Source organism: Myotis brandtii, unplaced genomic scaffold, assembly GCF_000412655.1.
Source record: "Myotis brandtii unplaced genomic scaffold, ASM41265v1 scaffold191, whole genome shotgun sequence".
In the NCBI taxonomy this organism is placed as follows: Eukaryota; Metazoa; Chordata; class Mammalia; order Chiroptera; family Vespertilionidae; genus Myotis; species Myotis brandtii.
Genome location: NW_005357115.1, coordinates 43,231 through 60,804, shown reverse-complemented (window position 1 = coordinate 60,804; position 17,574 = coordinate 43,231). Strand labels below are relative to the sequence as shown.

Below are 17,574 nucleotides of genomic sequence, written 5' to 3'. Positions count from 1 at the left end.
GAGAGAGAGAGAGAGAGAGAGAGAGAGAGAGAGAGAGGAAGAGGAGGGGGAGAGGAAGATAGGTTTCATTCCACGAATTGCTTTTTGCTAATAAGAAAATTGTATACCTGATTCAATTAAATAATTACTTGTTAGATATTTAATATATATTATTGTCTATTAACAGATTCCATTCTTACCTTCATTGTGGAAGTTGCCTATAATGGTAATATAATCAACCCTTGGTCTAATATTCTCTGATCCTCAGCTGTTTTGCACCTGGGGTTTGCCTTTTGTCAGAGGTGGGTATTCAAAAGGCTGGGGGAGGGGTGTTGGATGAGAATTAAATGACTTCCTTTTCATGTGAATGGGAGGAGCCGTTTATTCCACCTCCTGAGCAGCTCCGTTAAAAGCTATCACTGCCCCTTTAGCGCAGGTTCATTCACAGGGACCCAGCATGGCCGATAAGTCAAAATTTATTGACTACATTGATGAAGCTTTGGAAAAATCTAAAGAAACTGCACTTTCTCGCTTGTTTTTCACCCATCAGGGGATTCCTTACCCCGTCACCATGTGCACCTCAGAAACCTTCCAAGCCTTGGACACCTTTGAAGCCAGAAGGGATGACATCCTGCTAGCATCTTATCCAAAGTGTGGTAAATAGCAGTTCATGTTTACTTCGTCATGACATAGTGCGTGGGTAGGGCAGGGTGCAAGGCAAAGGTGGGGAAGAAGCCAGCCAGAAATCAGTGAGGAGAGGGCCAAGAGGGGTCAGAGCACAGGTTGCCAAGTCAGTAACTAAAACTGCTAGATTTGGAAATCACAGGATCTGAGGAAGGAGGTGTGTGTGTGAAATGAACGTGATGGCTGGTGGGTGTAGAAGGAGAGAGATGCACAGAGGGGCCGGAAACAGAAACACGAATGCAGGAAAGTCTGGTTGCCATGGAGCACTGACTGTAGTAGAGATTTTCATCCTGATTTTTGACTGAAGAAAAACCATGGCCACGTCCATAGTTTATGTAATGATTTCCGTGTAACGGGTTCTTTTTCAGGACCAAGCATCAATCCTCCAGTTTCTCAAACCAGCTTTATAATGGTCATTCATCAGTGGACAATAAGACATTAAGAATCCAAATTATCTAATTTTACACCATCTACTTTTGATTCTTTTAACCGTAATTTTAATCTTTGTTTATTAAAGCCAACCTCACTCATTTAACATTTTTCTTTCTCTTAACTGATGCTGGGATTTTATAAAATCAAAGTTATATACTCCTATTGAAAATATTCATTAATGTAAGATAAAATAACATATGATATATAAAAGCAATCATTGCCACAGCATACAATTTTTCTATAATGAACATGTTATAATTAGAAAAGAAATACTGTCTCGTGTTAAAGGAGAAATCTGAGTAATAGGTTGAATTTTATATTAATGTAGAGAAAAAAAGTTGAATTTTATATTAATGTAAGTAAATGCTGTTTTCCACAAACCTTTGTTTCTTGCCACAGCCCAGGTTATTTTAAACACAGAAGAACCAACTGTACACATCAGGGAATGGTGGCTGATCTTACTTTTTATGATGGATATGCTGACGTAACATGCCTTTACTATATCAAGGCTCTTTAGTGAACTTTGATTGTCTGATTTTTCTTTGAGGTTCAAATTGGATTCTTCACATCATTAGTGAATTAATATTTGCTGATTCTAAAAAAAAGTATGAATATCCAGAATTCCCAATTCTTGAATGTGGGGACCCAGAAAAATATCAGGTTAGTATAAAACAGCCTTTACACTTATAGCAAATTATTAAAGAAAGATTTCTTCTGTTTGGGGGATCTTTTAGTTTTGAGTTCAGAACGTACAATACTTACAATTATTGTAAGCTATTGTGTGCTTACCATATCCCCAGCACTTTTCAGGGATCATCTCATTTTATTACAGAATAACCTTATCACCATATTACAAAGGAGAACACTGTAGAGACTTGCTTAAGGTCAAGGAGGTAATAAATGGCAGGGCTAAGATTTGAACCCAAGTTTTCTGATTTGAGTTGTTAACCTAGTCTATACAGTATAGCCAGCTTATTAAAAAAAAAAAAAAAGAGGGAAAGCTTCCCCTGTAAAAAGGGAGTCTTTTCAGAGCATCTGAATTAACATGAAAAATGTTCTATAAGGTGAGTGAGACACATGGCTGTAGCTCCAGGGTTTCTGGAAAATGTCTTAACTCTGTATGGTATTTGGGTTTTGAATATCTGTAACTTATCAGAAATGTTTTTTTTCCTCCAGGTAATTTTAAAAACATTTTTTGTATTTTTGTAATTTTATCATATGTAAGAACATAAATATTTTTCTATGCAACTTGCATAGAACTCCACATAAAAGATATTCACTTTACAGAAAACTTTTCTAAAATACATATATTTTCTTAAATGAGATGTAGTTATATCTAGTCTTTACATTGCTTACTGTTTGGTTATATAACATTTTCATGAACATATTATTATATGTTTATCTAGTTTTGTTAGAATTACCTCCCGTTTGCCCCTTGGATATTTTTCTAATCCTTTTAGGAACTTTACCATTTCTCACATGTCTTTATGGTGGAAAAAGGACTCTATAACTTAATCTGAAAATTACCACCTGTGTGATTCTTCAAAACCTCAAAGCGTGTGGTTAATCTCTAAAATGAGGGTTACAATATCTACCTGAGAGGATTATTGTAAATGAACCTAAAAGTACATCTAAGACTAAAAAGTGCAATTTTTATAAATCAAGTATTATGACTCCCAGTCACCACGTGGACCCATACCATTGAATGTAGAAGAGATACGAATTCAGGCAAAGAGTGGATTGCAGATTATGAGCATTTTTGAACAAAATATTTGGTATGATTGTGAGAAAAGGTAAATATTTAAAAAAATGATAGGCAGTATCCAACAAGGAAGTTCAAAAGGAGGATTTTAACTATTTATTCATTTATGATTCTCCACTCCTCATCTGCACAAAGGAAATAGACATGTAAAAAAAAAAAAAGAAAGAGGAGGAAGAGAAGACACCGCAATAGTGATGCTTAAAACTACTATCAGACACTCACTAAGTTTAGGAGTGATTCACTATACACATACACACACACACACACACGCACGCACGCACACGCACACGCACACGCACACACTTTCACCTTGTTGTGTATATTTTTAAGAGAATGAAACAGTTTCCATCGCCAAGGATTTTGGCAACTCATCTCCATTATGACAAACTACCTGGGTCCATCTTCAAGAATAAAGTTAAGGTGAGTGTCCTTTCCGACTGGTATTTCAGTGTGAAGTTTTTAATGTATAGCTATTGGCTTTCTGAGCTATATGATGAATTTGTTACTCATCATAGACTTTTAATAAATGACATGTAAGATTTGGGCATTTCTTTTGTTGTTTCTTTCCTCAGATATATCTGTTGTAGTTGCATAAATCAAAGGAATTTTCTGCTAGGATATATAACATACATATTTTAAAATCCGTTTTATAGTGAAGAGATTTCAGAACCCCACTAGGATAATTAGTGTTTAACAAATGAATACAACCTAGAAAAACAGGCAAAAGTGTTCCTTTAGTTCTATCTGGTGAGCACTAGTTACCTGAAGTCTGAAACGATTTTATTTCTGAATTTCACATGTAATAGCAAACTTCATGTCATACATAAATTACTATAGGTGTTTTGGCTACTCTTTTTTGTTTAAAAAAAACTTGTTTTATTAAACAGTATTGATCTATTCTCATAATTATTAGTTTTTATCCAATCCTTTTTTGTTTTCACCTGACTCTCCCCAATTCCTTATTTCTGGGTGCCTCTTTTCTCTGTCTCAGGAGCAAAGATGAGAATTAATTAAAATAAGGATTCAAACTCTTGAATGCCACAAATAGGAATGAGAGGATAGGGCAATAATAGCAAAGAAAGTGGGAGGAGGGAAACAGCTAAGATAACTGCAATGGTAACAGGAAAGAAGGGAAATAATGGAGGAGGAAAGAAATCACTATGGAAGTGCAGGCTTAAAATTAGTGCCTTGTAGCCAGGGTACAGGATCCTAGGAACTTAGAATTGGAAAATACCTTAAAGGTCATCTACTCCGCCCTAGCCAGTTTGGCTCAGTGGATAGAGCACTGGCTTGGGGACTGAAGCGTCCCAGGTTCGATGGTGGTTGAGGGCACATGCCCTGGTTGTGGGCTCCATCCACAGTAGGGGGCGTGCAGGAGGCAGCTGATCAATGATTCTCTCTCGTTGATGTTTCTAGCTCTCTCTTCTTCTCCCTTCCTCTCTGAAATCAATAAAAATATATTTAGAAAACAAACACACAAAAAAGGTCACCTACTCCAATCATCACGAGGTGTTTGAATTCCAGTAAGTGGCTGTCTGGATTCTGATTTAGAAAACATTTGGATTTGGAGAGAAACAGTTTCACTGTCACAGGAATACAAGGGAAGTGGCCAAGGGAAAAGAAAAGAAAGAGCCAAGGGAAGTGGTTGATGCTGGAGATTTGTCCACATCTAGCTGGCCTTCACTGTTCAAATTTATGGCTTTGTAAAATTATAAACTGCTACAAGCCAGGGAAACTAATAAATGTTAGCCAAAGCCCCAAATATAAAACCCTCAAGTGACAAAAATTGGCTGTCTTTGGATTGGGGGCAAGGGTAGGTGAAATATATAGACCCCAGCTTATTTATCTCTATTCAATTGTATCCTGTATTTCTTTATTTTTTTAAATATATTTTATTGATTTTTTACAGAGAGGAAGGGAGAGAGATAGAGAGTTAGAAACATCGATGAGAGAGAAACATTGATCAGCTGCCTCCTGCAAACCCCAACTGGGGATGTGCCCACAACCAAGATACATGCCCTTGACCAGAATCGAACCCGGGACCCTTCAGTCCGCAGGCTGATGCTCTATCCACTGAGCCAAACCGGTTAGGGCTCCTGTATTTCTTTAGACCAAGCATCTCAAACTCAAAAGCTAACATGAGCCAAATAAACGAGGCATGTGGCCCACAGGCCATGAATTTGACATGCTTGCTTTAGACTGACAAGGTGTTTTGAGATCCTGATTCCTTTTCAGTTTCATGCCATCTACAAATCTGATAAGTATAGCTTCTATATCTTTACCTAAATCAACCATTAAAACGATGGCCTGGTCAGGACAGGGGAAATGCCTCAAAACCCCTCCAGGCATGTTTACCTTAATTATTTAGCCTCCTTTCACAGGAGTTCTATATACTTAATTGCTTCTGCTCTCAGCTTACAATCTTCCATTTTGTAGAAGAAGTAATTAGCAACAAATTACTAATTTAGAAACTGTCCAAGGAAAGCTTGGTGTTCGTCAACAAGGACTTGTGAGAACACATGGTGCCCCCTGGTGGTCTACTTCTTGTATGTGATCCCAAATCATCTATTTAGTCAATTCTGGAAAACTTCCTCCTGACGAAAGTCTGGTTCACAAATCTGCAGTTTGCCAATCCATGCCTGCCTCCTTTCTGAACCTGGAATGATTTCTGCCAATTTCTAGCCCTCGGAAGCTTTTGTGTGTTGTCTCAGATTCCTCAGTGGCCATTAACAGTGCTCAATACTGTATTCTTCAATTTCCTCAGTTCTTGAGATGGAATTCGTTAGGCCAGAAAGCCCAACTAAATTCACTTAGAGCAGCCAGATATTCTCCTGCAATCATTTGGTTCTCTTGGGTTTCAATGTGCTCTTCACAATGTTCATTTCACACTTTTCATTCAAAAGAACAAATTCACTCCTCATCAGAGAAGACAGGCATAACATGGGAAGTCAGAGTTCTGCTGCATCTACATCACCCATCACACCTTGGGCCCTGGAGAGTGGGCTTGCCATTCTTTGATCTTCTGACACCAAACTCTAAACATTGTCCTTAATATTTACTTTGCTTAAGGGTTCAACCTCTTAGCTCATGCGCTTGTGAGCTTGCTCTTTATTCCTTTTTTATATCTTCTGTGTATGCCTCTTTACTGTCTAACTCATTAGCAAAAATCTTCTCCTACAACAGTGGTTCCCAAACTTATTTGGCCTACCGCCCCCTTTCCAGAAAAAATATTACTCAGCGCCCCCTGGAAATTAATTTTTTTAAAAATTTTAATAGCAATTAAACAGAAAGATATATGTATTAATGTTTCTACCTTTTTTGTAAAATATAGTAAAGAAAGGTGTAAATTAGAAACATTGAAGTTTGAAATTATGAAACTATTTATTGAACGCAGAATAGAAAGGTAATACAAAAAAAGTTAAAACAAATGCACCTGTGGCCATCACCGCCCCCCTGGATCGCTGCAGCGCCCACCAGGGGGCGGTAGCGCCCACTTTGGGAATCACTGTCCTACAACATCAATGTTCTTTTTCTTTTCTCCCCTCTCCCAAGACTTCCCCATCTGTCACCTCCAATTCCTCAATTTTTTACGATCGTTCTTTCTCTACATATTAACAAAAGTATGTAGCATACAAAGGACACATGATTTTGCCCACCCTTTCACTTTTCCAAAGTTCAAAACATAGACCTAAACCAATTAACTTAGTTTTATCTCCCTAGATACTGGTGATATTTCGAAATCCTAAAGATACTGCAGTATCTTTTTTCCATTTCCACAATGATGTCCCTGATATTCCAAGCTATGGCTCTTGGGATGAATTCTTCAGACAATTCATGAAAGGACAAGGTATGACGATTGGTAAAATAATTCTCCTTACTTTGACAGATGATCACATAAATACGAAAATTCAAATGTGTTTTAGGGTAAAGAAAGGAGATTAAGGCGGATCCAGGAACCAAAAATAACTTTTAAATGAAATTTTATAGCCCCACTAGTTCTGTGTATCAAACAGTACATTACTGTTCTTAAAAATAATGTAGACGATTTATATGTTGACTATGAGTATTGAGTGGCCATATAGACATGGGACAAAGAGGCTTAAAACAGAGTCATGTAGAAAAGTGTTTCTAGTTCCTTTCCCTTAAGTTTCTGTCTAACACGATAACAAGCAAAAACAGATAAAATCATGACACCGAGTAACCACAACTTACGTATTTGTTTACCAGAAAGGAAATGAATTTTTTGTTAGACCATGTTGATGTTTTACTCTGGTTATTGATAACTACAATTGTAGAAGTGTCTACTAATGCTCCAGGTATTAAACTAGATGTTATAAATCCATGATTTCATTTCAGACCATAACACCCTATAAGTAAGGCAGTATTGGTCCCATTGCACGAATGAGGAAACTAATAAAAAAAGTTAAATCACTTGCCACTGGCCCTCCTGCTTGTAAGTGGCAGTGACTCTGCTTCCACAGGTTGACTACTGCCTTCTTTCAGTAGCGGCTCTGTTGAGTTTTCATAGTGTAGAAGGAAGAACTAATGCCAGGTGAGCCTTGAGGAGAAATCATTGCCAGGTCCCTCCAAGAAGATTGCTTTTAAAGGTGATCATCCCAGCAATGCCATGCCATCCCACATGCATGGACACTGGGTACAGCACTGGCTCCTTAGTAAAGATCAAACATTGGGATTGGGATGTTGGAGAAACAGAAAGTGCACAAGAGATGTTTATGAGGCACCATTAAGAAAGCTTTGGTTTGTCTGGATGGAGGTAGTGAAGGCAAGTCTGAAACATTACCCCATTAATAATACAAGAGAGCATTCAACCATGAGAACTCTATTTTAGGGAATCTTTGTTGCCCTATCCATCCTTTTGGCCTAATTATTTGATGGACTATGATGAGATATGGTGGCAATAACTTGGAGGGAGTTTCTGCCTTGTGAACTTAAAAAATTCAGCTTAATGGAGGCAGCTCAATACACTGGAAAATGTGTATGATTAGTAATGAGAAGGCCTGGATTAGGATTCACCACCTCTTATTATATATTAGTGATTAATATCAGGTAAAATAGCTACCACTTACTTAGCAGTGACTACTTGCCAGGCACTACATGCTATCATTAACACACGTTATTTAACTCTAATTCTCATAAGACCCCTATATGGATAATACTATTATTATCCCCACTTAATGAAGAAAGAAATAGAGGCATAGAAAGGCCACACAGCCATTAAGTAGCCGATTAATTAATGCCTTCTTTTAGTAGTGGCTCTGTTTTCCAACTGTATGTTTTATGAAGTCTAAACACACATCAAGCAATTCTGATAAAAACTTAGTATTCTGGCTTCTAAGACTTAAAATACAAAAATAGTATGTAATGTTTCATTAATAATGTTTATGTCCATTACATGATGAAGTAATACTATTTTGTGGTATACTGGGTTAAATAAAATGAAATATTAAAATTAATTCCACCTATTCCTTTTTTTTTTAATGTGGCTACTAGAAAAATTTAAATTACAGGTGTAATTTAAATTTTGGACAATACTGACCTAGATAATATCTGTCGCATCATTTCTTTCTGGCATTATCTCTGTCAGTTTTCATGTATCAATCACTATTTCTGAATTATTTTATTCACCTAAATATTCATGAATGTCTTGCAGTTTTTATCAAACCATTTTACAACTTGCTTAGTTGTGTTGTTATTTATGAAGATAAAATGAACAAATATCTAATAAGACTGGCTATGCCAGTTCTTTTGGAGCAGGGATTTAATATAACTTATAAACATCTTGTTTGAGCTCAATCAAATATAGATAGTTTTTATTTTAACCTCCATTATTTTAAATTCCTTAAGATTTTTTTCTTGTGTTTTTAGTTTCTTGGGGAAGCTATTTTGACTTTGCAATTAATTGGAACAAACATCTTGATAATGAAAATGTTAAGTTCATATTATATGAGGACCTGAAAGAGGTGAGATTATGATTATTGATATTCTACAGCAAGATTTATTATAAACTACAACATGGAACACTTATATATAATGTCTGGATGTATGAACACATATTGTATTCAATGAAAAAGAAAGAAGAATATTCAGATATGTGTATACTGTTAGGGAAAACAAATAACGTATAAGTGCTTAGGTTGACTATTTAATATAAATAAAATAATGCTTAGCAATTTATAACTAACAGTTGCTGCTTTATTTTCCTTTTATGATAGATGGTCCAAATTAGGAATGAGAAAAACAATAGGTAGGTCTTAACTGAGATTTAATTGTACATGCATTCGACTTTGGATTTATGTTTTCCATGTAATTTTTAATTGTTTATTCACAAACAGTGAGTGATTGCTCAGCATGGTTCTAGGCCCTTGGGATACATCAGTGAGCAGACCAGACAAATTTCCCTGCCCTGGAGAAGCTGACATTCTCCCTGGAGAAGGCAAGAAGACAGAGTGATAAATAATAAACAATGAAAATAAAAATGTGGATGATAGTGAGAAAAAGGAAATGGCATAGCTGACTAAGAAAACACTGGAAATGCCTGAGGATAGGGGATGGGGACGCTAGACAAATCCCAGGATAAAATAGGATGGTCAGGGGAAACCTCATGGAGAGGATGGGATTTAAGCAAAGATCTGAAGGAAGTGATGGATTGAGCCATGTGGGTAACTGGGCCAGAGCTTCCCAGGCAGAGAGAATCGACTGAAGCAAAGGCCCTGAGGTAGGAGCTCCTGTATGATGAAGGGACAGGAAGCAAGCAGATGTGCCTGGGTCAGTAGAGGTGAACAAGGGGGCACTAACCAGTGAGAACACCACCCATGTGGGGTGCAGTGTGAGGAATGGCGTGGCAGTTCATTGAAATGACTTCGGCTTTCACTCTGCGTGAAACAGAAAGCCACTGTAGGAGTCCAGCAGACCTGTGGTAGAAGTTGACATGTTTTTAATAGGATCACTCGGGCTGGTGTGTGAGAACAGACTGGAGAGGAGCAAAGTACAGGGAAAACTAGGAGGCGGCTCCTGCAGGAAGGAGTCCAGCCACGGGAAGATGGTGGCTCAGGCCAGAAGCAGCAGTGGAGGTGATGAGAAGTGGTTTACTTCTAGGTTTATACCAAGAGAAGAATCAGCCCTGGCCGGTGTGGCTCAGTGGATAGAGCATCGGTCTGCGGACTGAAGGGTCCCAGGTTCCATTCCGGTCAAGGGCATGTACCTCGGTTGCAGGCTCCTTCCTGGCCAAAGCTCTGGTTGGACGTGTGCAGGAGGCAGCCAATCGATGTGTTTCTCTCACACTGATGTTTCTCTCTGTATTTCCCTCTTTTTTCCATTCTCCCTAAAAATCAATGGAAAAATATCCTTGGGTGAGGATTAACAACAATAAAATTTTTAAAAAAGACTATCATCATAGATAAAATTCTAACGTATTAATTAATACTTACTATCATTATTTATATCCTAAGTAGTGGAATAAGAATTCTAAATTAAAATCATAAAGTAAAACCAATACAGAATATCGTCTAAGGATATCTCGACTATTTATACAGAGGTATCAAATTAAATCTAAGTAGAGAGATAGACAGTTGAGTTAAACAGGCTTAATAAATCCAATCTGTCTAAGAAACCTGTCTTTGCTCACAGCACGATTCCTATAGAAAGGTGGTTATCCTTTACATTTTTGTTTTTAGAATCTGGCCGCTGGAATAAAACAAATCGCCGAGTTCTTTGGATTCTCTCTCACTGGGGAGCAGATTCAAACTATCTCCGCTCAGAGTACCTTCCAGGCAATGCGAGCAAAGGCCCAGCAAACGCACGGGGCTGTTGGCCCGTTCCTGTTCCGCAAAGGTAAAGTGCCATTGGTTTCTAGGACATCCGTCCATTTGTACGTAACAGGGGATCCCTGTAACTTGATCCTAAATGAGACAGGTTTTTCTTTTCCTCCCCGTCAACAAGAAGGCTGGACGCAGTTCAGAGCTGGGACCGGTGGCTCCGCAGTATCTCTTAGATACTGAGTTCCTTCCGCCTTTCTGCTCGTCACCTTGTGTGATGACAAGGGAGCAACGAGAGCTCCGCCATTACATTAAAATTAAAGGATTATTTTATTAAAATGAAAAGGGAAAGGCAAGAGACAGAGTCATGTGTGTCAGCTCAGTGAGACCCCTTTCAAGAGCTTTGCTGGAAGCCTCACTTGCTGACTTCTTACACTTGTTGGCCATTCCTCACTGCGCTTGTTGGCTGGGAAATGTGATTTTATTTTTAAGGTGGGCACACGATTACCCAATTAAAATGAGGGTCTTGTTAATAAGGAAGAAGAAGAAAATGAGTATTGGATAGGCAACTCGTTGTCTCTGGCACCGATGATTTTACTAAATTTCATGATAGTATTCTAATTGCTTGTGGAAATTTATGATAGTATAGCTTAAGGATTGCCAGTTTTATTTTATTGCATATGTATTGAGAGTATAATGTGATTTAGAGGCAGCCCATATAACCACAACAGCTATCAATTACTGGGCATCTATCATGCATTAGAACCTTGCTGGGCTTAAATTTCATAGCAAAAAAAAAAAATTTCATCCTTAATTTTACAATGTGGGCACCATGTGCAGAGATAGTAATTTGTCATTGTCACAAAAACTAATACATGATGGAGTCAGGATTTGAACTTAGGTCTGCTTAACTCAACTACACTTTTTCAAGTGAAGGCCTATTTTTAAAATCCACTGTGAATGGAACATTGATTGTAAAACTGATTTCAGTTTCATTCCTGACCATAGTCCTGATTTTTATGCTCAGTCTTATTAGCTTTAAGGAGGGGGGAAATACAACCTTTCTATACATGTTAATCAAATAGCATTCAGAATAGAAAAATCCTAAAATAAATAACACAATACCAAGATTTTTAATAATATTTCTTTTAGAAAATTCAGAAAGCACTGAAATATGTGAAAAAGCATTAAAAAGTATCCCCATTTCTCTCACCAGGAAGGTTTAACATTTTGGCATATTTCTCCCACTTTATTCTGTGATGTTTTATATAGTGGATGACATTTGTAAACAGTTTTGTGTTTTATTTTATTCCCTTCATATATCTAAGCATTTCCTTACGTCTTTAAACCCTCTTTATGAGCACAAATTTCAATGGCTTATGCAACATGGAACTTTTAACTTCAACCCAAATTATCAAAAGATTCTAAAGGAAGAAGTAACTTCCTTTACTTTTAAACATATATATATATAACTTTTTTGCTTATTTTTATTGATGTTTAGGGAGAAAGGAAGGGAGAGGGAGAGAAACATTGATTGGCTGTCTCCTGCAGGGATCAAACTGCTGATGATCAAACAATTGAACCAAACTGGTCAGGGCAACTTCCTTTACTTTTAAAAGCAATTAAGAAAAACATATCCTAATCCCAGGCAAATAATCACTCTTTGCAAAATTTTCAGTATAAACTTGCTGTAAAATGTTAATTTCTCAAGGATATTTAAGCTATTTAAAATACTTTAGAGAGGAAAAAACTGGCTCTCAAGAAACTAGAATTTTAGGTTCTGAGTGTTGGGAGAGAGATAGAGATGGGAGATCATTGAGGCCAAGGTTCCGCTTAGTGATATCAAGAAAGCAAGTCACCGCCCTGGCCGGTGTTGCTCAGTGGTTAAAGTGTCAGCCATGCAGGGAAGGGTTTCAGGTTTGATTTCTAATCAAGGGCACATACCTGGGTTGCAGGTTCATTCCAGGCTCTAGTTGGGGGCCTGCAGGAGACAACCAATCGAGATGTCTCTCTTACATTGATGTTTCTCTCTCTCTCCCACACCCTCAACTCCTCCCCCTCCCCCCCACTTCCACTCTTTCACTCTATCTAAAAGCAATGGAAAAAATATCCTCAAGTGAAGATTTAAAAAAAAAAACCATGTCACCTACTATACCACAGATGGAGAAGTCCCAATGTATACTGTTAATTTTACAAAAGGAATTACATTTATTTTGTTTTTTAAAATCTATATAATAAAAGCCTAAGCGACCATTATGGTGGAACGACCGGAACAACTGGTCGCTATGATGTGCACTGACCACCAGGAGGCAGATGCTCAACACAGGAGCTGCCCCCTGGTGGTTAGTGCACTCCCACAGGGGGAGAGCTGCTCAGCCAGAAGCTGGGCTCACAGCTGGCAAGTGCAGCGGCGGTGGCAGGAGCCTCTCCCGCCTCCGCGGCAGCGCTAAGGAGCAGCGAGCCAAGTGGTAAGGAGTGAGGGGTCCCAGACTGTGAGAGGGCGCAGGCCAGGCTGAGGGACCTCCCCTCAGTGCATGGATTTCGTGCACCGGGCCTCTAGTATATATATTTTATTGATTTCAGAGAGAAAGGAGGGAGAGGGAGAGGGAGAGTGATAAAAACATCAATAATGAGAGAGTCATTGATCCGCTGCCTCCTGCACACCACCTACTGGGGATTGAGCCTGCAATCCAAGCATGTGCCCTTGACTGGAATTGAACCTGAGACCTTCTAGTCCACAGGCTGACACTCTATCCACTGAGCCAAACCAGCTAGGGCTACATTTGTTTTGAAGACTAATTTTTTTCATGTGTTCATTTTCACATTTCAAAGTGAAACACTACAATGAAAAATGGTAAAATAAAAAATATTCTAACAGGTGTCTGTGTCTACTTTTTTTTGTGTGTGTTGTAGGTGAAGTTGGTGATTGGAAAAATCTGTTCAATGCAACTCAGAACCAGGAAATGGATGAAAAATTCCAAGAGTGCTTAGCAGGCACTGTCCTAGGAGCAAAGTTGAAGTATGAATCATATTGCCAAGCTTGATTCTGGTCAGTTCATCCAGCCTGGGTGTTTTATTTTCTTTAATAATAACTGAATTTAAATAATTACATAATAAATTTATCCAATAATCAAATAATTACAAATAACATGTACAGATAAACAACACAAAGTTAACAATAATGATAACACCTGAAGCTTTTCAGCAAAAACTTAAGTTTATTCACTATTTGAGAAAAGGCCACTTAGCTAAAAGAGGGATATTAAATAAATGTATCTAATATGCCTGGCTGGTGTGGCTTAGTAGATTGAGCATTGTCCCATGGACCAAGAGGTTTGATTCCCAGTCAGGGCATATGCCTGGGTTGCGGGCTCGATCCTCTGACGTGCAGGAGACAGCCAATCAATGTGTCTCTCTCATTGATGTTTCTATATCTCTCTCTCTCCTTCTCCCTTCCCATCTGAAATCAATAAAAAAATTTTTTTAAATGTATGTAACATGAAGATAAAATAAAGACCTTTTATATATTAAAAACTGGGAGAAATAGTCCCTAACATATGTGCACTACAAGGAATATTCGACAAAGTGGTATAGTTAAAGGAACACAATACCAGTTGGAAATTTCAATCTACACAAGGAATAAAGAGCACCAGAAATGGTACATATGTGAGTATATATAAGAGCTATTTTCCTCATTTTAAAAGCTCTTTAAAAGATAATTATCTATTCAAAGCAAAAGTAGTAAAAATGTACTTTGTAGTTTATAATATATGTAGAAGAAAATATATGACAGCAATGGCACAAAAGATGGGAGAGAAGGAACAGAAGTATACCCTTTTACATTTTGGAAAGCAATTTGGTAAATTATATGACCATATATCTTACAATCCAGCAATTATACACCTAGGCATAAATCCTGGAGAAACTCCCACATTTGCAAACAGATATACTGTAGAAGAAAAATCTTTATTGCAGTATGGTTTGTACATACAGAGAAATTTACAGACTAAACTGAGAGGCAAAAAAACAAACAAACAAAAAACCCAAAACCCAAATTAAAGAGGAGACATTAGAACTGATAACAAGGAAATACTAAGCATCATAAGAAATTAAGAACAATTATACAACAAATTAGAGAACCTAGGAGAAATAAAAAAATTCCTAGAAACATAAAACCTACCAATACTGAATGATGAAGGAAAAGGAAATCTAAACAGACCAATTACTAGTAAAGACATTGAATCAGTAATCGAAAACCTCCCAACAACAAAAAGTCCAGGACCAGGTGGCTTTACTCATGAATTCTGCCAAACACTTAAGACATTTACACTAATCCTTGTCAAAATCTTTCCAAAGATAGAAGAGGAGAGAACTCTTCCAAACTAATTTTACAAGGCCAACATTACCCTGATACCAAAGCCAGACAGGACACTACAAGAAAAGAAAATGATCCCTGCTGAACATAGATGCAAAATCCTCAATGAAATATTAGCAAACCGAATTCAACAATACATTGAAAGGATCATGCACCACAATCAAGTGGGGTTCATTTAAGGAATGCAAGGATGGCTCAACATATGCAAATGAATAAGTGTGATACACCATGGTAACAAAATGAAGGATAAAAACCATATGAGCCCTGGCTGGGGACCCAATTGGTTGGAGCGTTGTCCTGTACACCAGAAGATTGTGGGTTTGATCCCCAGCCGGGGCATGTATGGGAGGCAACTGATCAATGTCTGTCTCCCTCTTTCTCTCTCTCTCTCCTTTTAAAATAAATAAAAACATATCCTCAGGTGAGGATAAAAGAAACATATGATAATCTCAATAGATGTAAAAGAGCCTTTGACAAAATTCAACATTCATGATAAATCTCTAAACAAATAGTATGTATAAAGGAATGTACCTCAACATAATAAAAGACATATATGTCTAGCCCACAGCTAACATCATCCTATATAATAAAAGGGTAATATGCAAATGGACCCTAATAGCAGAACGACTGGGAATGACTGGTCACTATGACACACACTGACCACCAGGGGGCAGATGCTCAATGCAGGAGCTGCCCCCTGGTGGTCAGTGCGCTCCGACAGGGGGAGCTCTGCTCAGCCACAAGCCAGGCTGACGACTGCCAGTACAGTGGTGGTGGTGGGAGCATCTCCTGCCTCCTCAGCAGCGCTAAGGACGTCTTACTGCAGCTTAGGTCTGCTCCCTGCTGGCAAGTGGACATCCCCTGAGGGCTCCCTGGATGCCAGAGGGATGACTGACTGCCAGCTTAGGCCCAATCCCCCGGGGAGCGGGACTAAGCCAGCAAGTGGTCATCTCCCGAGGGGTCCCAGACTGCAAGAGGGCACAGGCCAGGCTGAGGGACCCCCTGAGTGCACAAATTTTTGTGCACCAGGCCTCTAGTACTTAATAAAAGGGAAGAGGTTTTCCTCTAGCATCAGGAAAAAGACAAGGGTGCCTACTCTTGATGCTTTTACTCAGCATAGTACTGGAAGTCCTAGCAAGAGCAATTAGGCAAGAAATAGAAATCAAAGGCATCCAAATCAGAAAGGAAGAAGTTTGCAGATAACATGATCTTATGTATAGAAAACCCTAAAGACTCCACCAAAAGCCTGGCCGACTTAGCTCAATGGTTGAGTGTCGCCCTATGAATCAGGAAGTCACAGTTCAATTCCCAGTCAGGGCACATGTCCAGGTTGTGGGTTTGGTCCCTAATGGGGGACGTGCTGGAGGTAGCCAGTCAATGATTCTCTCTCATCATTGATGTTTCTGTCGCTCTCTCCCTCTCCCTTCTTCTCTGAAATAAAAAAAAAGTATATTAAAAAATTTTTTTCCAAAAGACTCCACCAAAAAAACCCCCCAAACTATTAGAACCCAGGACTCTTCAGTCCTCAGGCCGACGCTCTATCCACTGAGCCAAACCTGTCAGGACTTACCTTATTTTCTTGATGACTTGATGGCATCATGTACCTGCAATATCCAGATGCAGTTTCAAGTTCCTGTTTGAGAAAGGATATGTCCTCCAGTGGGAACAGAGCCAATGATGTCATAGTAGCAGGAAGCACTGATTTCGAAAGTGTGTGGTAAGGCTTACTTGTGGGAGACAACACTTTCAGTTTCCCTTCTACTGTTTCCTGGTTTCATGCAACTTGGTTTGGAGCATATACTGCACTTGAAGGATAGTACACGCAGCTTGCTGAGTGTTGTCTCCTACCTGGGGCTGTAACTGAGTCTTCACTGCTCCAGCTGTGGTGACTTAACTTCTGTCTCAAACCTCAGTTTTCTCATCTGTTAAATGGTGATAGTAATGGCACCTACCTTGCCCTATTGTTGTGGGGTAAGTCCTCAGCATTCTTCAATCCACGTGTCCATGGGCAGTTCCAATTGTTTCCCAATGGCCAGGCCTTAGTATCACGCTGGGAGTGTGTCATAGTCCATTAGGCGAGTAGGAGTTCTTATAAAGTGAGGATTACCTGTAAGGGCTTTGGTGATAAACTCCATGAGGTCCCGCGGGGAGCGGGTGGCTCGCCTAACTGCTGAACTGGCTGGTGCTGGGCACAGCGGCTGGCATGAAGCACCTGTTGAACGAACGGATGGACAGGTGCAAACATAAGAAGATGACGCCCCCAGGCCTCCTCCTCCCGGCCTCCCCCGTAAATGGCCTTGTAACTGTGGAAAGGGAAGGAGTGCTTTGGTGTAGGGCCTGTTCTAGGATTGAATGCAGCCTGGGGCACTTACCAGTCCCAAGACTCTGGGCGAGTCAATTCGCTGTTTCTTCTCCTGTAAATGGAGCCGATAACTTCCACCCCCACCCTGAGCCCACCCTGGGAATAGGAAAGGAGATGGTGTAAGCCTGGGCGCCCGGAGACCGCGGCGAGCTGCCCACCTCCCGCGGATTCTGACCTCCACGGGGTCCTGGACTCGCCCAGGGGC

General features: G+C 39.2%; 3 protein-coding genes across 4 annotated transcripts in view; 2 read left to right on the top strand and 1 right to left on the bottom strand.

Moving 5' to 3' along the window:
• LOC102243539 (protein CEBPZOS-like) overlaps nucleotides 1-17,464 on the bottom strand; it is a 27,703-nt gene extending 10,239 nt beyond the window's left edge. Inside the window, exons 1-3 of the mRNA XM_014538421.1 lie at nucleotides 17,380-17,464; nucleotides 16,960-17,219; nucleotides 16,612-16,735 (exon numbers count right to left, since the gene is read on the bottom strand). Coding sequence (XP_014393907.1) covers nucleotides 16,612-16,735; nucleotides 16,960-16,993 — 158 coding nt within the window. The 5' untranslated portion in view covers nucleotides 16,994-17,219; nucleotides 17,380-17,464. The remainder of the gene's footprint in view (nucleotides 1-16,611; nucleotides 16,736-16,959; nucleotides 17,220-17,379) is intronic.
• LOC102242739 (interferon-induced, double-stranded RNA-activated protein kinase) overlaps nucleotides 1-17,574 on the top strand; it is a 274,887-nt gene that overhangs the window by 219,189 nt on the left and 38,124 nt on the right. The window lies entirely within an intron of this gene.
• Nucleotides 349-10,927, top strand: SULT6B1 (sulfotransferase family, cytosolic, 6B, member 1). The gene is made up of 6 exons (XM_014538420.1): nucleotides 349-635; nucleotides 1,643-1,755; nucleotides 3,188-3,277; nucleotides 6,578-6,704; nucleotides 8,744-8,838; nucleotides 10,552-10,927. Exons 1-6 carry the CDS (start codon nucleotides 437-439, stop codon nucleotides 10,873-10,875), a joined length of 948 nt encoding a protein of 315 aa, XP_014393906.1. The 5' UTR covers nucleotides 349-436; the 3' UTR covers nucleotides 10,876-10,927.

Coding starts and splice junctions, on each gene's coding strand:
- SULT6B1 (XM_014538420.1), top strand. CDS start 437: ATGGCCGATAAGTCAAAATTTATTGACTACATTGATGAAGCTTTGGAA. Junction 1,756..3,187: donor GGGACCCAGAAAAATATCAG/GTTAGTATAAAA, acceptor TATATTTTTAAG/AGAATGAAACAGTTTCCATC. Junction 3,278..6,577: donor TCTTCAAGAATAAAGTTAAG/GTGAGTGTCCTT, acceptor TTATCTCCCTAG/ATACTGGTGATATTTCGAAA.